Here is a 24,712-nt window from a genome sequence, read left to right as displayed (position 1 = left end):
GACTTAGGTGGAAGGCATCTAGACATCATATTAGCTAGGTAAGAAGACCAAAAGTGACATCTCATATAATTGCATGGCATAAATGATATCCACCTTGCTATGGAATCTCTCCCTCCAACACAAACATAGGGGCATGACGGGGAGTAACATGTTAGGCTCTATAGAATAAAAACTGTAAGGAACATTGAGGTGGCAGTCTAGTGACGGATCTGGTCGACTGATGGGGTCGATGATTTCCCAAACTAGATTCCTGTTAGATCGATCACATGATAAACGTCCATAACCTCTAAAGTTCAAGATACTAAAAGCGGACTTTCAGATTCAGTTAGTTGTCCGAGAGACTTGAGACGCCAAACTCTTGACTAATCGAGACCCAAAACCAGTTTGAACACTCCTAAAATCCAATTCACATTGTCAAACATGAAACAATATGCTAGGATTAGCCGATGTATTGGTATTTGAATTAGAAAAGCTATCATTATTTGAGATGTCTAAGTAGCATCAATGAGAATGATTGCATTCCCAAGCCTAGAAGCAAGGATGCCATGAATAAGAATGCAAAACAGCCGCATCTTTCTATCCTTGAACACATGTACAGTCTCTCAAGGTTGAAAATATGTCCTTACTGAATAGAAGGCGCAAAGAGCAGATACATTAGGTGTACTGTCAGTGCATAACCAAGCCTCTAAAAGCCTCATCTGTAGATAAACCCAAACACAGACAGCACCAAGGTACACATTCAATGACTAAAATCCCTTGGAAGTCAAAGGTTCGTCAAAGGGATTTAAAGTATATTGTCCCACGATGACAACTGTAATTTCACCCGATGCATGATGCAAAATGGCATTATCCTTCTATCCTTGAGGCTCAAAATCACACAAACTCTGAATGGCTAAAATTCTGCAACTTACCCACCAGGTCATCTACAAAATCAGACACTACCTTCGTTCTTTCTTATTATGTATGTGTCATAGGCCTCAATGTACCTTACTCATGAGACCCAGAGGAGCAGTACAATCCTCCAGGAGGATAATACCGTAGAAAAACCCAATTCAAGGCAGCCCCATTCATTTGCAACCACTGGCCTAAAAGGATACATGAGCCTTGAATGCATGAAGAACATTACAGTTGCGAGACCATGAGAGGCCTGCCAAAAACCTGCTTTGTTGCTCCCACCATCACCCAGATCTCTTTCTTCAAACTCTTTCTGACCTTGAAGTGTTGCATGATTCCTCCACAGTAAATATATGACAACAAGACTAACCAAGCTGCACAAAATATGCTTCATTCATTTCTTGAATCGAATTAATCTCTTCGCATCAAGGAGCAACCATCGCTACCTCAAGATAAATTTGTATTTTGACCAGTGTGCAATCTCTCCTTTACTCCCCCATTCATGCCTCACTGTAATCAACCTCAATTTGCAGTATCTCTAGGCTTCACAACTGAATTTTGCCTAAATTTCCCCATTGATTTCATGTGTGCATAAGCCTTGTCTTATTGTGCTGTTCCAGAATGTAGAGCTCCTCCTTATCCTGCGAAGGTCATATTTCAGAGGTACAATAACTAACCTGTAATTATGTCTCCCCCCCAAAAAAAAACCCCAAAGAACCCCTCACGTTTAAAGGACATCCCAAAATAAACTGATCTAATGTGATAAAAAATCTACGTTCGTAGAGAGAAAAGTGTAACGCTTCTCAAACAAAGACAGACTGCTTGCAAAAAGGAGGCAGATCACCAAACATAAACAAAAACCTCAACCCAATGGCAACAAGCTGGTAGATGCTATGATGCCAAAAAAAGCATTACCTTCAAAACATATAAACACATAATGCACTGTAATATGATTGACCAGCTTTCTTACATCCGATAGGTCAGAGCCCAAAGATCCAAAAAGCGTGCCTACATACTCAAGCTCTTCACAGAAGGAGATCTCAGATTCCAGACAATTTACCAGGAAGTACAATCACAGGACAAAGCTCCCGCACCACTTGCATCACATTCAAGGGCCTGTTACTAGCTCAAGAAACTCAGGTGCATTTCTTATATTTAGAGCCTTGTACCAAAAAACACCGAGATCACACAACACTTATCCTGCAGAATACAACTGCACGCTCAAGAGGCTCGAGGAGCCAGTGTAAATTCTAAAATTTCAAAGCTTAAGGTTAGTAAATATATCATAGAAAATCTCATAGACTTGTTCAAATGGAATGCCAGGACACTCAAAGAGGATTCAAAGCATAGTTATATTCAGCACAATTGAATCAAATAAATAACTTAAAAGAATCGAACAGACTCCATACATTTTTTCATCAAAAAATGGCATTCACTAATAAGAAACCAGAATCTCTCTCCCCCTCATCCCCGCCTGCATTGACCACAGTATCACCATAGAAACACAAATGGCTCTAGGCACTGGGCGACCTCCCATATTAAGGATGTACATACTAGCCAAACAAAAATCTACTGGTACAATCCAGACAGCATTCCCTCTGCATCGAGACACAAAGACATGCTACCATTCCTGCAATGGAACATGTCATGTTCACCTGGTTAATTTACTGCAAGGCACAAAGTCAATACTCTCTTTTCCAATGGCCCGCCTCATTGTATGCGAGGTTTGAGAACTGAGTTTAGAGATATGTAGCCCTGAGACAACTCACCTTTTCTCACACCTGCAAAACTTTCAGCACCCTGGTACTGGTGAGACAACAGCATTGAAGCTCCCTCAATCTTGTACATACCCCTGCATGGGCATTTTCTATTAGATAAAGCTATGCGATTCACTCTAGATACCCCTGCACGGAAGATAAATTTTTAAGCAGTCTTAGTATTCACCTACAGGGTTTCATCCTTGAGGTCACTGATTTGAGTTCTTTGGAACGACCAACCACCCCCCCCCCCCCCCCCCCCCCACCCAACCACCCTCTCTCTCTCTCTCTCTCTCCATCCGCGTCCTTGCTGCGCACATGCGTGCAACCTTGCATGGTTGTGTGTGCATGTCTATACAGGCACTAACATGCAATGAAGCATTAATGCCAAAAAGTCATCTGAAAATGAGCGACACATTTTACTAGAAATGATGCACGCATGCAAATATGGCAGACGTGGACCTACCATTTCCATCCTCATAAGAGAGAAACTGCCAGTTTCCCAAACTACTATTATACCCATCCCTTCAATTTTCTCCTCTTTAAGGTCCTAAAGCATATGACCTCAGTTGCAGTTGAGCCTCTCTATGCTTCCTCAGCTGAATGCACTCTCTCTCTCTCTCTCTCTCTCTCTAATCTGTGACCTAACCTATTGAAAATTGTTGCTCCTCTTTCTCTATCATGCCTTCAAGACAGCTTTCAAAGCCAGTTTTAAAAACCTGTCATTTGACATTTATGGGTTCCGTAGAGGTCCATCATTTAGTATGTGTCTTGTAAGCATGTTCAACACTCCATTTGTCAGTAAAAATTCCACATAAGCACACACAACTGGACTTGACGTTTGCACAAAAGCCAACAAGTGAACACATAATACAATCAACAGTGCAGCTTCCATGAAACTCAGAGAGCAAGCAATGCCGGAATGCAAGAACATGTGTTTAAAAAAAGAGATGCTAAATTCCTTACCGTATGTTTAGCTGCATGAGTACCTTCAGCCATAGGACTTTTCCGTAGAGGAGGTCCCATCACACCGGACAGCCTCAAAGCCTTTGTCCCTGGAACCTCTGAATGAGGTTCATGAACATCCTTTGATCCTGTGAAATACAGGAAAGCATCAAAACATCCTGCTGAATATGGTTAATACTGATAAAAACACAACGAGTATCCATTGATCTTCCTAACCTTAGGTTCCAATCCCTTAAAGGGCAGATAAGTAGTGCTAAATGTCGGCCCTTCATGAGACAAAACAAAATGGGACTCGAAGCTTTTGCTCAGCCCTACTTAGCCATGTAATATCTAAATTGACGTAGAAAGTGTACAAACATACCAAAATCATCAAATACCAATTTCGAGGGAACAAGCAAGTCGACTTTAATGCCAGACAGAAACACCATAGCTGCCCTTCCCACTAATTTAACAGCTAGACTGCAGCACAGAAAGCTAACATGAAAAATCCATGAATCAATGAAAGCATGAGCTAACCAGAAGATGGTTGTCCAGCAGCTGCCGTTTTTTGTGGCATGGCCCCCATGCTTGTGCCTCCTGGTGTGGGCTGCATAATTAAGACAACATTCCAAAATTAGTATAAATCTTGCAAGCTGCAGGCATGGACAAGAGACTTACAACAAAAGCGGTTAAAGCTGGCTCAGCTGTTGAGTATTTACAAGGATTCTTTGGAGAGCAGAAGCCTGTTGTGTTTGTTGATACTTAATAATAGTCCAGTCAAAGATAAAATCGACTTGGAAACCTACATATATACAAACCAGTTTAGAGCAATATAAATGCTTCCAATACTTACACGTATGTTTAAATGTGACCCAGAAATGTGAGTAGAAATGTACATACCCATCTGAACATACAGGTCATGAAATAATCTCTTCAAATATGCATAATCTGGCTTCTCATCAAAGCGGAGTGAGCGACAGTAATGAAAATAAGACCCAAATTGTGAGGGGTAACCTTTGCACAGTTCCTGCAAACAAAATGGTAACAAATCAGCATACACATAAGATAAAACAAGAGCTACTAAGTTCTATAAGGTCATATAAAAGGTTGTAATGGACAAGGTAACGCAGAAGACAAAGGACCTAGGAAACATGGGTAGGGCAGAAGGGTATACTTTGCTCATCCAAACAAGCACATTGTTGTTGACCCCATGCAAGCAAAACACACTTTCACGGAAGTGCATTCCTATGGGATGGGAACACACTCCTTCACGGAATAGGAACCTGATAGTATTGTCACATCAGAGAGCACCAGAGTCTAGAAATGCAGCGTGCACACAAAAGATTTGGACCCTGACACAAAGTTCAGGAGAGAGGGCCGATCAGCGAGCATCCTTTACACAATGCAAGCAACCATGACCTCATATCAATCCTCAGGCAAGACGCTAAGGGTTCCACAACATTGGCAGCATATTTCTCATGTGATGGATGTGCAACATTCCTCACGAGGCTGTTGACAGTCACAAGACAGCAACAGAGTCAAAAAAAATGGATTCTGTAACACATAAAGCAGCAGTGGACTTTCCATCTAGGCAGACAACTGATCCAAGAGGACCACCCAAGCGGCCAGCTTAATAGCAGCCTGCAGCAGACCAAATGCAAAAGGGCTAATCAGTCCTTCAGGGACTGCCATGGTGCTGCCCTTCTGTCGGGCAGTTCATGGGTCTTGCGACTCAGGGCTGGCAGTTATGAGGCTCAATCCAACACACAGTAGCTGGGGTAAGGTCTAGCATATGGCTTTTATAGGCCACCAAATGGGCTGGCAGGTGGGCCAGTAGTAGGTCTTGTTAGCCAGCAGACTACAGACAGATGATTGGCCAGCACATCCAGGGGTCGTCCATCTTGTCTAGCCCCCCACAGACTGGGTCGGCCTATTACAGGCCAGGCTGGCCAGCCAAAGAGGGGAGAGGGCTCAGCTCTCTCCTATGTAAAGGGCCCCATGGGGGGCATTGTACAATGGGTTTTACAGCTGCTGCTAACTTGAATAAGTACATCCAGGGTGCAGAACATACGGCAGGAATGCTGAGCATAGAGGCATGCAGCAGAAGATAGGTCAGCATCCCGAGGACTAGCACCCTGATGTCCATGTGGTGTAGGTTGGATTTGTACTCAGCTTTTGGTCCTCTTCATGGACAGATTTTTACATGCTTTGGCTGCTGTCAATCTTCAGGTCTGTAGGTTGGTTTAATTCATGCTTGTGTGCACACATTGAGTAGGAACAAGATCATTGTGAGATCTCAAGGGTTATTATAACATCAATGCAAAATTTGGTCAGGGCTTGGCTCAGCAAGCAAGAAGCTTCCCTAGGTTAGAGGAGAGACTTCCTGCCAAGTTATCCTATATAGAGCTATAGGAGGTACAGCAAGGGCATTACCTCAAGGATGATAATCAGCATCAAATTCAGCATTCAAAGACAACATGACTAAATGGTCTCTTTGGGTGCAGAGGGGTGGGGAATTTGCACCCTAGTGATAGTGACGGTGATGGTGTCACATATCATTGCTCTCTTGCCCTTAATATCTTGCTCTTATAGAGGGTTTAAATAGTCACTTTACATAACTCTCTCAAACTACACTTGTCCTCCCACTAGAAAGGAAAAGGAAAAGTTTCTGATTTTATCTTAGTACTCTTTTTTTGCTTCTCTTTACTTGTTTTCTCTCTCCTTGGCCGATATTACTTGTTTTCTCTCTCCTTGGCCGATATCTATTCACAAAAAATGTATTTCATGTCACTTCTCACAAAACACAAATCCACTTGCTTGGTAATTCATTAATTGTATATCTTCATTTTCTGAAACTTCGAGTTCTTTAAATTCATGTTTTCCTATTCTTCCGTTAGGTACTAGTTGGCTAGGGTCTAGCATCCGAGGGTAACCCTCGTAAAGGGGTTGTGGGCATTAGTGTCAACAAGTCGACATGTATTGCTGTATGAAAAACGTAAAGACCACACCCCGTCCGAGTACCCAAACACGGTACCAATCAAATGTATAGAATGCATATCGACCCAGCACATGTTTGGCATTTGCAGTAGGCCAGTAGCCTTGGGTGTGGACCTGTCAACAAGAAAGAGTCAAATACAAGACAATACGACAAACTTAAGAGGCATCATAGGTTATGTGAGAAGGCCAATCAAACTCAAACTGCCAAAAACATAAGGATGACAACAAAAGTAAAATTGGACTAGCCCTTTGAATATAAATAGAGCTAACTGCCAGAAACATAAGGATGAAAACAAAAGTAAAATCAGACTAGTATTGATCACCTAGACTGAATTTATTAGTCGCGCAAATAAGAGTGGCTGAACTAACTTCAGTAGCATGTGACACGGCATGATGATGTGGCACTCTGATGTGACATGCTGACATGGCAGCCATGACATGTGACATTGGACACATGGTAGCTTCTGAGGTGGCACAGGACACATGGCAACCTATGAGATAGCATAGGACATGGGGCAGGGCCATCCATGACCCCCAGTCCCACTCGTCATAGCATGGACTCAGTCTCCATGCCCACGCTTGGAGCAGCCCCTCTCCTCCTGCATCCATAAAAGGAGCCCCCCCTTCATTGTGCACACTCTCTCCCTCTTGTTGGTGCATACTCTCTTGCTGCTGCAGCAGCTCCTCCACAGCAGCAGCCTCCTCTTCTGCAGCAGCAACAGCTCTTCCACAGAAGCAGTCTCCTGCAACAGCCTCTCTGTCTAAGTCTCTACAGCAGCTTCTCTTGCAGCAGAAGCACTCCTTCTGAAGAAACTCCTGCTGCAAGCTCCTTCTCCCTAGTCCTACAGCACATAGTCACAACGAAACGAGTTTCATTGGATTAGAAACGTTTCGAAACGTTTCTCACCCAATAAAACATGATTGGGGCAAATGAAAAATTGGGGCAAATTCCAAAGTCTTGTGATTTGGGGCTTTTTCTAAGGTTTCTAGACATTTGCGTCGACCTGCTCATCCCGGTACCCTTCCGTACGTCCATCGAACTCGTGACCTCCCCGCATAGCGTGACGATCATGGAGCCCTGACAAGCCCGTACTATTTCGTCCGTACAGCGTATGGTGCGTCCGTACGACGACGTGCAGTCTGGTTGTGAGCTTCCGTGGGGAAGTACATCCCTGACGTGCATCTTCCATACAACCAGTACGAACCTGACGTGAACCCTTCCGTACAGTTATTGCGTAGACCTGTACGGTCCTTGGCGTAGGCATCCATACAGTTGTATGGGTCCTTGACGTGGACATCTTGCAGTCGTACGGTCATAGCGTGGACCTCCTGTACGGTCCTGAGGTATTGACGTACGGTGAGTTGGTCCTCTTCTTTCACCTAATTTCAGAGTCCTTTCAAATATGCATGCATGCACAGGCTACAACCTCACCGTGAATGGGTTGTTGCAGGCAAAGCTTAGACCTACCTAGTACCTATATCTCTACTGTCAATTGAGTTCTCTCTTGCAAAGCTTAGAACCTGCATATATCTGACAAAGTATTTATCAGGTATGTGCTGTGCCAAACATCTTTTTTGGTGCATTATGCTGGCAGCTCTTTCCTCTTATCTGTTCAATGTTGTCACTCTTAGTGATTGGAGCTGTATGTACTATGCACAGGTCACAGCCTCACAGATTCAGCCTTCTAGGGCCTACAGTCTACTAGCCTATTCTCTAGGCTATCTGAAATTTCTGATTCACAAGGGAACTTGGAAGAAAATGGGCCATTCGAAAGATCCCGTTTGGAAAGAGGTAGATGTGGAGGAATCTTATAGTGCTTCCGGGACAAAGAAGTGGAAGCGCAAGCACTACGGGGGCACCTATCATGGAAGTGCACCTCGTGTGAGAGCTCACTTGCTTGGCATCTCTGGAAGGGGAGTAAATAGTTGTGCGGGAGATGTCCCAGATGATGTGCTTCTTGTTTTGGGAGGCATTCCAGGCTCATCAGAGACAGACTTGAGGCTCCCCAAGCTATTTCTATGCATGGATCTCCTCCTGGGAGTCCCATGTCAAGTCTTCCATTGAATGCTACATCTAGACCACCACCTGTGCTTTCGTCATCGGCCACTACATTACCTACACAGGTTGTACCTACAAATATGCGTGCAGCCCCATCCAATTCAGCAAGGGGGAAAAGCAGAGCAGCAAGGGCAGGAACTTTACAGGCTGGTTGGGCTGCAGGTCTATCTAGAAATGCACGTAGGGCATGTCGCAGGTTCTTCTACAAGTGCGATCTGCCATTTAATATTGCTCGGACTCCTACATTTATGGAGTTTGTGCAAGCAGTGGGAGATGCAAGACCATCGTTTAAGCCCTCTATCTTCAGAGGACACTGCGCACTCGAGACCTGCATGCAGAGCTGTTCGAGGTAGAAAAGGAGCTTCAGCCCATTAAGGCAGCATGGAAGAGATATGGATGCACTATCATGTCTGATGGATGGTCAGATACAAAGAGGAGTCCTCTTATCAACATCCTTGTGTCATGTTGTGTTGGCACTGTGTTTCTGAGGTCCATAGATGCAGCCAATGAGTCTCATACAGGTGATTATATTTATGGTCATATTAAGAGGGCTATTGAGGATGTGGGACCTCAAAACGTAGTGCAGGTCATCACTGATAATGCTAGTAATTGTCAACGGATGGGTGCACTAATAGAGACTGAGTACAGCCACATTTTTTGGACACCTTGTGCCGCACACAGTTTGGATCTCCTTATTGAGGATATAGGCAAGCTTCCATGGGTAGCTACGGTGGTTGATAAGACACGAGCTTTGGTGACCTTCATTACCCGAAAGCATAGAGCCCTTGCTATTTTCAAAAAGCATAGCACATTGGAGATTTTGAAACCCTCCAAAACTCGCTTTGCCTATCTCTTCATTATCTTGGCACACTTGGTAAAAGTGAAGGCCAATTTGCGACACATGGTTGTGAGTGAGGAATGGATAAGATGGGATAAGTCCAGCAAACCAAAGGCAAGGGCATTTGAGGACATTATATTTGATGGAGGAGGGAGGGCCAAATTGATGAGGAGTTGTTGTCACAAGGATGGACCAAGTTCCTAGAGAGAGCATACCCTGATGCAACTCCGCAGAACTCCGTGGAGGATGAACTCCTCGCATTCAGAAACTCCTTTGGGGAGTTTGGTACAGCTCGTGCATGCATCGGAGGCCTGTTTCATGGTGGGACAAGTATGGCAAGAGCACTCCGGCCTTGAGGCTGCTTGCCATTGGAGTCCTCTCACAGGACTACTCATCTAGTGCCTGCGAGAGGAACTGGAGTGTATTCTCCCTTATACACACCAAGAAAAGAAATAGACTATCCACCACTCAACTTGAGAGGTAAGTAATCAAATTTACAGCAAGATTGAAATCTGAAAATTTGAAAGTTGTGTTGAACTTTGAAGCATGACTGCTATAATTTTTGTGGTAGGCTTGTGTATGTCCATGCAAACTTGCGTCTCCTTCGACAAATGAAGAAGACACAAGGTCCAATTGAGGTGAATCCAGATAAAATATGCATGGAGGTACCTGAGGACGATGGTGATTTGCTCCATCCCAACAATGAGGATGATGATGTGTATGCCTTTCTTGCTGAGGAGCGAGAATTGTTACCGCGTGCCACACGATCACAAACCCATGGGCGACGAGGAGCTGCAGGAGGAGAGGGGGCTGCATCTACATCTCATGCAGTTGCACGGTACTCCTGCCTCTTCTTCCTCTTCTGCTTCTTCTTCAGATACAGCATCCTCTTCAGATTCCAATGCTGATGCTGATGCTGATGACATTGAGGGGGAATCTCAGCCAGCTGTGGACCTTGAAGAGTAGAATCAGTATTTGGGAGATTGTAGCTACCTACTAGTATCTTCTAGCTAGTTACTAGTTGCTACTTTTAAGTCTCAATTTATGCTTTCTGGCTGCTGGCATCTACATGTTTATGGTAGATATTACTGTTTTTTCTATATGTTTATGGTAGGTTACAGGTATTTCTACATGTTTAATGGATGGCTGCTATTCTAGATGTTTATGGTAGGTATTACTAGTATTTCTACATGTTTATCATCATTTTAACATAACATAAATATGTGGGACATATTATAGACATTTTTGGCACTAGAGTTTTACTTTTTTTGAAACGTTTCACGTTTCTACGTTTCGAAACGTTTCTTGTGACTATGCTACAGCAGCATTCTCACCATGCAATACTGCTCCCTCTTGTTTGTGCAACTTCCCCTATAAATTCCCCCAAATTTGCGAGGTAATCTGTAGCAGATTTACATTGTTTTTTGCATATCTTTTGAAGTTGCATCGGGGAACTAGAAGCAAACAGTTATGCTAAATCAATTGTTGAGTGTTACTGATGTGTAGAACCAGTGGTAATTGTACAGGAATCTTCCCTCAAAATTGGAGTACCCTTGGAGCTTTGAGCACCCTAGCTAGGCTATCTTTTGAGACATTGTCTATGTATATAGACTTACTACTCTGCCTTGAGCTTCATTTTCATGACTTGTACATCATTCATGCTATATGGATCCTCAATTTGTTCTCATTTTTGGAAGGTGTTGATAAGATTTACTTTAACACCTTGCTCTTGTATCTCATTGTAATAAAGAGCCTGGATAAGGAGAGAGGAAAAGGCAGGGTGGGGGAGTAGGGTTTTTTTTCTCTCTTTCTTTCTTTCTTTTTTCTTGGGGGGGAGGGGGTTCTTGGCCCCTCAATCCTGTGTTCATCTTTTCTCAAGCAAGCTTGTACATTTTGAAAGAAGACTTCTAGGAAAGACAGCTAGCAATAACTACTTTAGGGAAAACTGAGAGGCTAGATAGCATGAATAGCAGAAATAGAAGGGAAGAGTAGAGAAAGATCACTCTTACTAGGAAGAGGGCATGGGATGGAAACAGCTCCCATGAGGCTGGCTAGCTTGATGCTAGATTAAGTATGCACAGCCAGCAAAGCTGATGCTTGAAGGTACCAAACAATCATAGAATGGAATCTGACGTGCATTGATCTTGAATGAACTGCGAGTACAGCTGAGCCCCCTTCTATAGGCCTAGGAAAGTGGGCCAGCACACCATTGTATATGGGATAATACAGCAGGGGTGCCACGCGGCAGGCCCTCATGCAAGCCTAATAACACTATTAAGTGTACAAGGAAAATACTGAAGTGTTTACAACTAGTGGCATCCTTTTTACTTAGCTGACCGCTGAACTAGAACTCACTCATGTTACACATTTCAATTGCTGTCCATTCAAGTCTCTGAAGTTAAACAATATTCCGCAATGTTATGCATACAATATTTCTCCTTCCCCTTTAAGAGAGCACTGAGAGGTTTATTATATCTTTATCCCTCTCCCTCTTTCACCACCTATGTGGCTAGATCGTATAATCCCTGACATGCCTTCTTTAACCATACCCTTCCCTGTGACCATTATTTCTGTTCTCCGCCCCATTCCAAGCTTCTCTGTTTGATGATTGGCAGAGTCTACAATTTCTTGCAATAAATATACCTTTGTAAGACTAGAATATATCCAATCGTACAAATTTAGATTTTTTGTTGTTATAAAGTCCAAGAATCTGCACAGATAATAAAAGAGAAAACGAAAGAGAAGAAAAATAGGTAACAAAAAAAATTTGAAAAACAAAAGAAAGACATACTTAGCAAGCAAAGCAACACTTATGTCGTCATCAGTGCCCAGTGCCCAAGCATAAGCAGCTATACTGGGTTTCTAAAGACCTGCGGAGTCTCTTATGAAACCCATGTTGATGAGGTAAACCCAAAAGAGAATTTAACGAACCAATGAAAACAAATGTCAAATACATTAAATGCAAATAAACTTTTAACAGTGCCATCAGCCCTCCACATGCTCTACTATTACACCCAACTGCAAAGGATTGGTAGGAAGAAAATGTAACTTGTCCTTGTACCATTAGTTACAATCAGTTAAATTTTCAGACCTTACAAACGGAAGCTGGAACATGAATTGTTAAGGATTCTATTCTCTGCTTCTACGAAATAGGCAAGAACCTGAAAAGCTCACCTCAATTGAAGTTGACATCTTTTTATCGCTGACCTTCTCATATTTCACCTTTTTATTTGGGGCCCTTAAACCTTGCCATGGTAAACTACAAGACCAACTTGTTCAGGAACTCAAAAGACAACAGACAGAGCTGAAACTTATATATAACAAATAGAGCCAATACTGACAACAAATAGTGCTGAAACAAACAGAGCATGACAACTTACAGAGCTGAAACTTATATATAACAAATAGAGCCAATACTGACATAGGTTACAAAGTCCATTCAAGAGCATTTAGCATACCTGCCCCTCAGAAAGTACATGAAAACATATCCAAGTGACTCTAAGTCATCCCTGCAACTTTGTTCTGCCACAATCAAACAACCAAAGCAACACAGTGGACAAAATTCAGCACATCATCAGACACAGCAGACATTGAACAACCAAGTTCCTGGCTAAAACAATGAGAAAATTCCCAATAAGGTGTTAAAAGTTCCTACTGATCAACACAAGTTAGATCCCATATGGACAAAGATGACGTAGCTCTTATTGGCACTAAGCTATGTTGAGTTTGCACAAGTCCAGGTTTTAGAATGAAACAAAGTTCAGACTTGAACACGAAATCTTGACGGAAATCTTATTGGAGGTCACTGCCCTACATGTGCACCACCATACGAGGAAGACATGGTGGAGACAGTGCTCCTGGGTAAAGAAGGCAGAAATGAGGGAAAAGATTACTGCTGTGTGTAGGCCTATCATTCAAATGGAGACTGAAAAGAGGATTTTTGGAGGGCCTGCTGCAGTTTATTAGCAGCCAGTCTTGGCTGCAGGAGAGGCCTATATATAGGCACTGCAGGGGACCCTATGAGGACCCAGACCTAATAAATCTGGACGGCCATCTAGTTGGCCACTCACAGACTAATCAGTCTATGAAAAAGGCCCATAGACTGCAGTCTGGGCAATACAGTCAGCCAGCTTCTGAAGGGATTTTCTCCAGAGGCCTTCGAGGACTGCAGCACTATCCCACTGAAGCAGTTTACACGAGGCAACACAGGAGTGAATAGGAAGTCCCCCTTATATCTCAGTTTGTGTGAGCTTTGTGCTCTACATAGCTGGATGTTTGCAACCCATCCTTGGGCAGGTTTCCCACACATTGTGGAAGATTCAGCCAGCTGGTCTGAGATTTAATTCCCTATTTTGCTGACAGGGTTTGCATGCTGGACAAATTTATGTAAGTCTCTCCATAACCCCTTCCAAATAAAACTCTGTCTGACCTTTTCATAGGTTTTAAACAATCCTATGTGACCAGCCATTGGAGAAGAATGCATCTCCTGAAGAACCAGCAACTTATAGGCAGAATTCTCCACAAGAAAAATCCTTCCTTTATACCACAATAAACCATTAGACAACTTGTAGTGAGGATGGTCTTCACATGAAGGATTTTGTAGGTCCTCGAATATGACTCCAGCCTCATTATCTGAGAGATACTCTTCTTGAATACCATGTATCGACTCCTTCTACACCTCTGTGATAGAACTCAGTGCATCCCAACATCCTAGATAGAGAGTCAGCCACAATATTGTCCTTTCCTGCCTTATACTCAATATCCAAATCCTAATTTTGAACTATAGAAAGCCATCTTCTTTGTTTGGGGGAGAGATTAGTTTGTGAAAGAAATAGTTGAGAGTCCTATGATCTTTAGCTTGAAATGACTGCCATAGACATCTTCTGAATGGCATGTAGTATGGCCAACATCTCCTGATCATATATGTGGTAAGTGACCTCTTTAGCATCCAACTTTCTACTCTCATGCCTCTCCCACTTGCATTAGCTTCAATGGTAAAGGGGAGCAAAAATCAGGGCATACCAATATAGGAGCTGAGGAAAAGGCAACCTTCAATTGCTGGAAACTCCTTTCTACATCTGATGTCCATACATAGGAATCCTTCTTGAGTAGGTCAGAGAGGGGAGCAGCAATCTTAGCAAAATGGTCAATAAATCTCCTATAAAAGGAAGCAAGACCAAGAAAACCTCTGAGCTGAGTCACATTTGCTGGCTGTGGCCATTCCACAATACATTTCAGTTTATTGGGATCCACCCTGATTCCATTGCTGCCCACTTTGTGTCCTAAATATTCCACCTCTCTAGCCATGAAGGTACACTTGGCTTTGCATAGTGCTGGCTGTGGCCATTCTACAATACATTTCACTTTAGTGGGATCCACCCTGATTCCATTGCTGCCCACAATGTGTCCTAAATGTTCCACCTCTCTAGCCATGAAGGTACACTTACTAGGCTTTGCATAGAGCTGGTGGGTTCTTAAAGCCTCCCAAGACCTGCTTCACATGAGAGAGAAGCTCCTCCCTAGACTTGCTATAGATGAGTATATCATCAAAAAACGCCAATACATATTTGTAAGGTAAGGCTGCAAGATTTTGTTCATAAGGGCTTCGAAAGTGGCTGGAGCATTGGTGAGGCCAAATGCCAGTGAAACCAGCCTTCAGTTTCCTAAAGGGCAGTAGACTAGAACTTGCATTGCATTTTCATTACTCACAGCCACATTGCGTCATTTCCAACCACTTAACGTTAAACAATACCACTTAGAAACAACTGGAGAAATAACTGGATGGAGGCTAGAGTGCCCCTGCTCAATGAAACCAAGTACAAGACACCACATTGGCCCCAAATCCTTGGCGCCCCTTCCGGTATTTATTTATTTCTTTAGGAATGAAATTGGTACATACAACAAGGGTTCAACCTTGCACTGTTCCTCTCTGCAAATCCTCTACTTGTCTTCAAGGCATCTAATCCCAGTGCACCACTAGAATTCCCACTGGCAAGGCATACTCAGGCATTCACTTCTGATCTGACACAACTTAGAGGCATTCAGGCATCCAAAACACTGGCAAACTGAGCTCAAGGCAGCCTCAAGGCTATCACATGCATCCACACTGTCCTTAGGCCTTCCACAGGATCACCCTTGCCTTTGGGTGCTTCTGAGAACCTGTTGGAGTCCTGAAAGGACTGCACACAACACGCATGCACTGCAAAAAGCTGCAAAGCAAGAAAGAACAAGGAAAAACCGAACCTGGAACCAACTCATGCTGACTGTGGTAGAGGAGCGAGCTCCTTCCTCGCACCTATCCTCTATCCAAGCTCCCCGTAGGGTGCAAGTGTCTTCCAGCAATCAGAAGAAGAGAGAAATGAAGGTAGAGAGCGGAGGTTCCAGCAATCAGGAGAAGAGAGAAATGAAGGTAGAGAGTGGAGGGTGAACAAGAAAGAGCTGTAGAGGAAAGATGGTTCACAGATCTGCCCCGAAATGATTGCCTCGGGATCTGTGCCTGAGTTCTTCTAAGAGAAGATGCCAAAAGCAATAGGGAAAGTTCCTCCTGCAGCCTGCACTGGTCCAGAACAGCTCCAGAAGCCACCACGCAACCAAAAACATGTGCACAAAGGTCCAGCACAGCAAAAGACAACCCCAGGCACCTGTTGGAGGCAACTGAACACGTCCGTACGGACTCCGTACAGCCATACGGACGTCTGTACAGTCCATACGAAAATTTTTCAAAAGTTCCAAAATGAGTCCTGGCACTTCCTAGAAGTGTGTACTAGCCTTGGAACAGTCAAAACAGTGTTAAAACGACTGAAAACAGGCTTGAAACAGCTCAAACAGCTCAAAAACTGCACAAGAACAACTGAAAACGTCCTACACCTCTGGGAGAGTGAGGGGAGAGAGATGGAAGGTGGGGGAAGGGCATGCATACACATGCTTGACAAATGGCACCTCCTCCTTGCCATTTGCCTTTTCATTAAAGTCCTAACCCCCATACCAAGGACAACGTTGGTTGTCCTTGGGCCCAACTTTTAGACCCCTCTTTTAAAGCCTTTGCCTTGCCCCTAGGACCTAGTAGTGCACCTAGACTTTGCCCTTAGGAACTTCTAGGAAGTGTGCACTTCCTCTAGCCAGTCCCTCACGGCCAAACCATTACAACACTTAACCATGGTTAACCCCGGGTTAAGCGTAGGTTGAGTTACGAAGATACTTTACATCACTTTTCACATCCTCGTGATAGCCAGCGCCTTGAACAGATACAATCCCCTTTCAAAACTAAAAGCTGTCTTGGGTTCATCCTCCTCTTGGGTTGATAGTGCTCCCACTATCAGCCAATATATGAACTAGTCTGCCATTGATGGCCCCTTTCAGCCTGAGTGTTTGGGCGCTTTGGGAACCCACTTTCAGATTCTCTATCATTCTCCATGTTATCATCAAGAATTTCAACATTCCATTATTGATGTGCTCTTGGGCAATTAGCTAGCAGTCACCACTTATCTGGGTGCCTCCCAATGTAGAACCACCTAGGTCAAATGGGAAAGAAGTCTCCTTTTTGGAATCATGAGAAACATCACGATCCCCATGACCATCACCTTCACAATCACGAAATTCAAGCTCTGCAGTAGGGTCTTCTGAAGTAGGATCATCCTCAATCTCTATTATCATACTCAATTTAGCTCCTGCCTTGGCCTTACACACATTCCTAGGATCTGGAGTCCAATTCTCTCCAAAAAGGTAGCATAAAACTTCTTCTTCCTGTCCTCAATAATAGCTTGAGACAATTGCTTAATCACTCGTGACTCCATCCTTCTTGTCCTTTAGGTCCTCCTTAGAGCTTGACCTACTTGAGGCATTTGCATCTCCAAACCTGAAAGGCTTGACATTACCCACATTGCTGCCAAAAACAGTGGGATGTCTAGGATATGGGAGTGGCTGCTGTAGCAGGTAACACTTGCTTTGGAACTAATGGGAGGTTGCCCTTGCTGATAGGTCTACTGTGCCCAATGCCCAATCCTTTCTCCTTCAGGCTATATTTGGGCTCATGGAGTTCTGCCAATTTGAGAGTGCTAGGATTGAGGCTATCACATCAGCAACTATGCTGGGATGGAATCCGTAGATAAATTTAAGCAGCCTACTCATTTCATCAATACCATGGACAAACACGGATAATTTCCAAAACTTTTTAATATAGTTCCTTACAAAGCCTTGCTGAGATAGATCATACCATTCACAAGCAAGTTTATCTCTAGCAATAGAAGATACAAATGTCTGAAACATTTTCTCCTTAAATTCCTCCCAAGAGTGAATAGTGATTCCCTCATGTTGAAGGTTTCTCCACCAAGGATGAGTATAATCCTCCAAGTGTAGGACAGCAAATCTTATCTTACTTTGATCACTTCTACGATAGAGCAGAAAATAGTCTTCCATTTTACTGAGCCATTCCTCCAATTCCTTGTCTTGAGTAGGTCCCCTAGGTTCAGCAACTTTAACAGACTGAATATATTGATGAAATGGCATGATTGACCTGAGATCAGCAAAGAAAGGTCTTGTATTCATTAAACCTTTGACAGAGGCTATCTACCTCAGGACTGGCATTCTCGGGGACATTACTCTTTAGTGGCTCCTTGCTCTTATGAGTTGTTTCCCCATTAGAATGATAGGTCTTCCTTGCTCATGCCATGAAACCAGGAGGGTCTATAGTAGGCTCCCCCAAGATATCCTTTTCAGAATCTGAGTCACCCTCTAGGGCCTGCTCCATAGGCTTCTTTCCCTGATGAATCTGACTCCTTTTGAGCTCATCCAACTTCCTGTTCATTGTAGCAAGGGAATTCTGCATCCTTGTACCATTAGCTTTTATCTCCACAGTCATCTCCTTAAGGGCCTGTAATATAGGATCCATATATCCATTAGTGTTTTGCTCCTGGGCCTGAGATGCCTTGGCATTGAAAATACCATCAGCTAGCTCCTGTCTGCAACTGCCAAGGATTTCCACCACTTCAGTGCCATCATCCTGGGCTCCCTCACTAGAGCCAATGCCCAATCTTGAAGAATCCAACACCAAATCATCCTCTGGAATGGGGTCAAAGTTCCCCAACTGATGCTTCTTAGGCTGATTTCCAGCTCTCTTTGGAGGCGTCCTGATAGACCCAAATCAATTCTGAAGTAAAAACACAGTTTGAACGGTAATTTAAACATTGTTAGGGTATAATCAGATGCTTTGTAGCAGCATCCCAAGCTGTTTAGGAACACTGTGCAGAACTTAGAACACTGCTTAGGAACACTGTGTGAGATTTAGAACACTAATTGGCCCACTGTGTGAAAAACATACTATCTGAATCAAAAATATCACTGATCAGGGCAGCGGGTTCACTGCCACGTGTCATTCTCTAACTGGACAATTCATAGTATGGCCCAATTTGGAGCTCAATTCCCAACCAAATGTTTAGATTAGGTATAGATGGAATAGAATAGGTATGATTAGCTGGAAAAACTCAAAAGCCCCAAAGTGTAGAGAAACCATAACTTCTGACAGTCAAATGTGCACCTGCTGGAACCAATTTCGAGGCAGAAGTAGGGGCAAAACAGTGATACAGGGGTGACTCCATATATGCAGGACAACATGAAAGCCCCAAATTTTAGGGAAACTATAACTGCCGACGTTCAGAAAAGCTTCTGCTGGAACCAATTTCGAGGTAGAAATTAGGGCAAATGACCTCAGATCCCAATGGAACTTAGTACAGGCCTTGGAGTAGCTGGGGCGATATATGCAGCAAAATCCAGATTTGGTACAGCAAAACCCTAATTCGCAGCAGAATCTGTAAAATTGCCAGCGATCACACTTTGGAATTTGACCAAGTCTAGGGCTGACACATGTCCAACTGATGATTGGAGCAACTTTTGGCGATGAAATTTTGCAGAGAGGTAGGCCCCATGCTCAAGATGCCATGCTTCAGAAGATTTTCCCCACAAAATTCCCAAAAAAGTGCTCTGATACCACTGTAACTAAGCTAGCCTACAGCCTGCTAGTTTAGGTCTAATTCACAGCCTAATGATGTAGAAATACCAGCAATGAATGCAAAGGTAAAGTACAGCCTGTAGGTTGCAGAAATTCAAGAGCTGAACCATCAAAGTACCTGGCTTGTGTGTAGATCCATAGCTAGTGAGGGGCTGCACCAGCAACAGGGCTAGGAAAGCAGTTTCCTAGGCTAGGAGAAAATATCCTAGTTCAGCTTAGAGCTATTCAAGCTTCAGCTGTAATGAGTGACCACAAGTTTGCATTAAGAAATGAATTGAGTACAAAGTACAGCAGAGCCCCCTTTTATAGGTGTGGGCCTGGCATCAATTACTAGTTTACTTATGGGATGGCCAGTATGATGCCACGTGGCAACTTATGACTCCGCTTGCTAAAAGATTATTTATTTACAAGCCATTAAAAGGCCCACCAAAACAAAAGCTAACTAAGTAAATTTACCCTTTGTTACAGAGTCATGAACTATCCAGTGGCTACTTCGTCTACAGGTTATTCAATCAATCCTACACAACATAGTCATGTCTCATTTAGTTGAGCCTTGCTCTTTGGATGATGTTCCCCCTTGACGGAAGCCAGAAAAAAAGGAAATTGGGCTGATAATGACAAACCAGGTCCTATTGTGCTGCTCATTTGTGGTCTCACATGCGAGGCAGTGACCCACATGTCTTGATGCTTCAGTTGGTCATTGGAAAGGGTATTTTAGTTAGGGGACTGATGCAGATGCCACAAGGGCATTACATGCAGCCCACGCTTGAGGGCATTTCATGCAGCCCACACTTGAGGTTGTTTGTCCACGTGGAACTGCCACATGGCGAACAGCCGATGGAGGAGTCGCACTGCTAACTAAAATTGACAGTAACTCTGCAAAGTGCAGAATTAGGAAGTTCAAGAAACAAAAATATCCTATGAACCTACTGGAAGGGAGGGAGTGCTGACCGGACAGGTCCCTCAATTGGACTGATTGGACAGGCCGAACCGGGTGCAGAAGGGGCGATTCTTGCCCTAGTTTACCTGACCAGGTTTGTCCAGTGTGTTGGCAGGGAGTATTAGCTCTATTAATACTTCAAAAGGCAAGGTCATCCGCCCTTCTTGTTGGCTGGCATATAACTGGTGTTGGTAAGTACAGCTGCCGTATCAGACCGCTACATCGTTTATAGGTTTGATTGAAAAGAATTTCCCACATTTGAGGCTTTTGTGTTAAAGTTGAAGCCTTGCAGGCTTGGTTTGTAAGTCTGGCAGAGCCCCTTCCTTACCCAATCCATAAATTTTGTAGCTTCTAATCTACAGCAGCAATGTTTGCACAAAAAGTTGTTTTCCATAAAAATTGCAGTTTCACTTCTGTTCTGAGCTTCAAGTAAAAAAGGTCCCGCCAATTACCAATCCCAAGGTGTGTATTGATACTTGCATAACGGGCCGTTCCAGTCAGGTCTTTGAACTCCCTGAAAGAAGCAAGGAAACAGTAAATCATATCAAGATATACCTTGACTTGTGTAAGGGAGGGCGACGGGGAGGGAATAAACGTGGCTTCAGACAGCTTCCAATTATTTTCTGCTGAATACCTGTAAGGAATGTGTGCACCAGTTACAGGATCTCGAACCTTCTTTGCCAGACCAAAGTCAATAATATGCACCTACGCTCCCAATAACATAACTCATTATATATCAAAGAAAATACAAGCCTGACCAAAATAAAAGCTCTGCTTAGAAACCCTGAATGAATGCCATCTCCCATTCTTCACGTAGGAGAAACGTTAGGCGCCTTCAAACCTGATTGGCCTGCTTTCCAAGGCCCATCAAGAAGTTGTCTGGCTTGATATCCCTGTGTATGAAACACTTCCCATGTATATATTCGATCTTGCTTATCTGTCCAAGTAGATATACAAATGAAACTCGTGAATAAATTACACAGAATTGAAATGCAGAATAAAGTAAAGTAGACACCAATCGTTTTGGTGATGAAAGGAGTTACGTTTGGGTGCTAAGTTAAAATCAATTAATAGAAAATGAAAAAGAAGTAGAATCTAATAACTGATTTAAAAAATTACAGTATCGACTCAAAAACGTATCATTCCTATTGTGCTATTTAACCAGACATGAAAAACGGATGGAAACACACCAACTGGTCAGCCAGCATCAGTACAGTCTTCAAAGAAAACTTGCGACCGCAAAAGATAAAAAGATCCTCCAGACTTGGACCCAACAAATCCATTATCAGGATGTTGTAGTCCCCTTCCATCCCAAACCATCTCACTTTGGGTATACCAGCTGCAATGACGATAAACAAGTATTAGATAGGGTGTGAATAAGGCAATGTAACAGTTAAAATCGTTCGGCAGTTACTTACGTCCCCCGCGGAGGATTTGGTACAATTTCGATTCGTACAGCAACTGCGGATGCCTTGTTCTTGTGCTTTCCTGCAATCAAAGGCAGTAGCTGTAAAGCTGTTGTAATATCCAAGCAACAATTCCAATAGATGCTAGGTTTCCCACATTAGCGGCGAACCAATGTTCATCAAGGAATGCCGGATATCGCGCCAAGGTACGATCAGGCCATAAGAAAGCATTTTGCAATTCTGAGACCCCCGTCCCAGGATGAAAAGGCATAATCGCGTAGAGAAAAGTACATACCAGCTTTATGGCCACTTGCTCCTGATCGTTCAAATCCGTGCCTGTGAAAGAAACAAAATAAGAGGATGATGATGACAAGACCAAAGCGACACAAACCGCAACTCAAACCGTTGTGGCTAAAGCGCCAAATGGATGAACTGAGCAGAAAAAAGGTGCAGAGGTGAAAGCAAAGCGAGGGACGTACCCATAAAAATCTGACCAAACGAGCCGCTTCCAATTTTGCGACCTAATCGATACTTGTTCCCTACTCGCTGCTGATCCATGAGAAAAAGCTGAGCCGGAGATGATTCAAATAGGGAAGCCAAGATCGATGGAAAGGAAGACGGGGGAAGCTGCCGGAGAGAGGATGAGAAAGAACAAGGGGTTGATCGTATCAAACAAGGTTAGCTATGGTTATGGCTATGGCTATGGCTATTGGCTATGACTATTTAAGTAGAAGAGAAAGCACAAGAGAATGCCAACACTTGTGTTCTTTCACCAAGGTGAATTTCTTTTTCTCCCCACCAACTGCTTTTAGATCAAGCCCCTAAAACTTGTGGGTGTGTATGTGCCACTCCTGACCTCGTATGAGGACGCTGTCGGCACTTTCAATTTTAGTACAACCAAGAAAAAAAAAACTAGGTTGCCTTTCCGTCATGGCTCCAAGTCCAAACTAAACCCGAATCCTCACTATTATCCAATTGGAGTTTCAGTGAGCTTTATCCAACAATTACTCAATCAACTCATGGCAAGAAACAAAACATGCAATTATCTCCCTCCTTATATAGTATATTTGCGAGAAGAATGAATACAAAAGTATTTTGGAAGGAGTGTTTTAGTCCTTTAGATCCATCTAAAATCAAGGGCCTAAAATTGTACATGTGGGTTAAGGAGAGCTCACAAAAGTTTTGCTTTTCTAAAAAACATATTTCAAACCCTTGGATCGTCATAAAGATCAACACCTATAATCACGACACATGGCCTAACAAGGGCTTAGAAAAGGAAAACTTCTTTCTAAGCTACCTACCAAATTTTTTTCACTAGGCCTGCCCTTAGTCTTTTAATCTTCACAGTGTCTTGTAGGTAGTAGTGTAGGCAATCGAATGGTCACTCCAGTCGACGAGGTTGGTTCCACAGTCTTTTGAACATGATTCGTCATTTGTCCAGATGTGGTCTAATGTTGATCAGTGTAGAGTTGTTGGTGTTTTGATTAGTTGGGTCATGTTTTGTGTATCCATGAACTGTTTTTAAATGGAGGAGTCCACATCTAATGTTGATTGGTGTATAGTTGGTGTTTTGATTAGTTGGGTTGTTTTGTGTATCCATGAATTATTTTAAATGGACGAGTCCTTTGCTCTTTTTTTGAAGCCGATGTTAAAGTGGCCAATGATGTAAGTTTGTATTCCTTGTGTGATTTTTTGAAGGAGTGTTTGTATGTTTTGTATTAGAACGTCTGTTGTTGCCCTTGGTTGCTTCTAAACGTTAATTACAGTTATTGTTTTAAGTGATGTTGTTTCAAAGATTGTGAGCAAGCAATAACATCCTTCGTTCTTGATGTAATTTTGTTGTTTGAGCTCTAGGTTGTCTTTGTAATATGTTGCAATTCCAACGCCTTCATATTGATGTATGCAATTAAATCCATCGAGGTGTAGAAGATGGCTTTTGTCAAGTGCATTTCTTGAAAGTATATAATCACTGCCGCCATAATGCTTTTATATGATATTATGTCGTCTTTGTGCGAAACAAAGAAGTGTGCATTCAATGATTGAATGTTAATATTTTTTAGATCAATTATTGAGAAGTTTCTTTGTTTTATTTTCCATGTCGATTCTTTTCTAAGTCGCTCGATTTCTTTGAGTACCATTGTGTCTACTTTGATTTGATTTGCTTGAATTCTTTGTATTAAGAATAGATTGTCTAGGTTATGTATTCTTGAAAGGGCCATGTAGACGAGTCCATGTGATTTTATGTTCAATAGATTAAATGCCAAAGAAGTCATTGATAGCCCTTGCGATCGATGAATTGTTCGTGTGGATGTAGGTTGGATAGGAAATTGTGTTCTCCTAATAGTCTTTAGGTGGTTTTTACCCACTTGGAATTCACATTGTATTTGGTGTGTTAGTGTCCAATTGTGTGGCGTGTTTACACAAAATAGAACTCTGTTATTATATCTTCAATTTGTTCCTATTTTAGTATCTTGAAATTGTGTCCATACTATGGGTGGGTTTACTCGTGTATCAGAGTCCATAAAGTTCCATCTACACCATTAACAAGTCCATCAGTGACGTCTAAGTTCTTTAAGCAAATTCAACAATCATTCATATTTTTAGGGACAGTTTTGTATGCAAACCCCTGGTGCATTTAAGGTCTTTTGGTATTTTAACCATTTTGTTGCATGTTTTTTGTCTTCTGTCAACCGCATGAAGTACATGTGCTTCATCTTTGAGTATTTGGAAGACTTCTTCATCGTGTTTATCTTCTGATGCATTTGTGTAAAAAAGAGCTCTTTGTGTTGTGGTTGTCTATTATATAGTCTGTATAAAGTTTCAATATCTTGTTTAGAATATTGTCCCACTCTTACTCTATTTAGTATTTGTAG

General features: G+C 42.8%; 1 protein-coding gene across 5 annotated transcripts; it reads right to left on the bottom strand.

Moving 5' to 3' along the window:
• Positions 1-476: 476 nt before the first annotated feature.
• Positions 477-22,539, bottom strand: LOC147901651 (serine/threonine protein kinase HRR25-like). 5 transcript variants are annotated; one of them, XR_015540967.1, is made up of 15 exons: positions 22,319-22,539; positions 22,135-22,175; positions 21,852-21,921; positions 21,624-21,772; positions 21,275-21,370; positions 21,068-21,138; positions 20,886-20,947; positions 12,949-13,012; positions 12,665-12,749; positions 4,497-4,623; positions 4,316-4,398; positions 4,134-4,203; positions 3,618-3,745; positions 2,550-2,746; positions 477-1,535 (listed from the first exon to the last, which is right to left on the bottom strand). XR_015540967.1 is itself a non-coding variant. In XM_087374347.1 (14 exons), the coding sequence occupies exons 1-14, from the start codon at positions 22,395-22,397 to the stop codon at positions 1,476-1,478; spliced, it is 1,185 nt and encodes a 394-aa protein (XP_087230473.1). In that variant the 5' UTR covers positions 22,398-22,539; the 3' UTR covers positions 477-1,475. The 5 variants fall into 5 exon arrangements, 1 of the variants encoding a protein (XP_087230473.1); XR_015540966.1 differs by having other exon boundaries at positions 2,664-2,746; XR_015540969.1 differs by having other exon boundaries at positions 2,550-2,675.
• Between the last annotated feature and the right edge of the window lie 2,173 nt (positions 22,540-24,712).

The sequence above is a fragment of the Dipteris shenzhenensis genome, chromosome 5 (assembly GCF_047967505.1).
Source record: "Dipteris shenzhenensis isolate YYH24624 ecotype China chromosome 5, Dip_SZ_1.0, whole genome shotgun sequence".
NCBI lineage: Eukaryota > Viridiplantae > Streptophyta > Polypodiopsida > Gleicheniales > Dipteridaceae > Dipteris > Dipteris shenzhenensis.
This window is presented reverse-complemented; position numbering and strand designations above follow the sequence as displayed.

What these genes read in the sequence shown, in the direction of transcription:
- LOC147901651 (XM_087374347.1), bottom strand. Translation starts at nt 22,397, where the DNA reads ATGGATCAGCAGCGAGTAGGGAACAAGTATCGATTAGGTCGCAAAATT. An exon ending in CAATACACACCTTGGGATTG is followed by an intron (nt 13,013 to 20,885) that starts GTAATTGGCGGG and finishes TGATTGTGGCAG; the next exon opens with AACAAAGTTGCAGGGATGAC. An exon ending in TGCTGGACAACCATCTTCTG is followed by an intron (nt 3,746 to 4,133) that starts GTTAGCTCATGC and finishes TGTATTTCACAG; the next exon opens with GATCAAAGGATGTTCATGAA.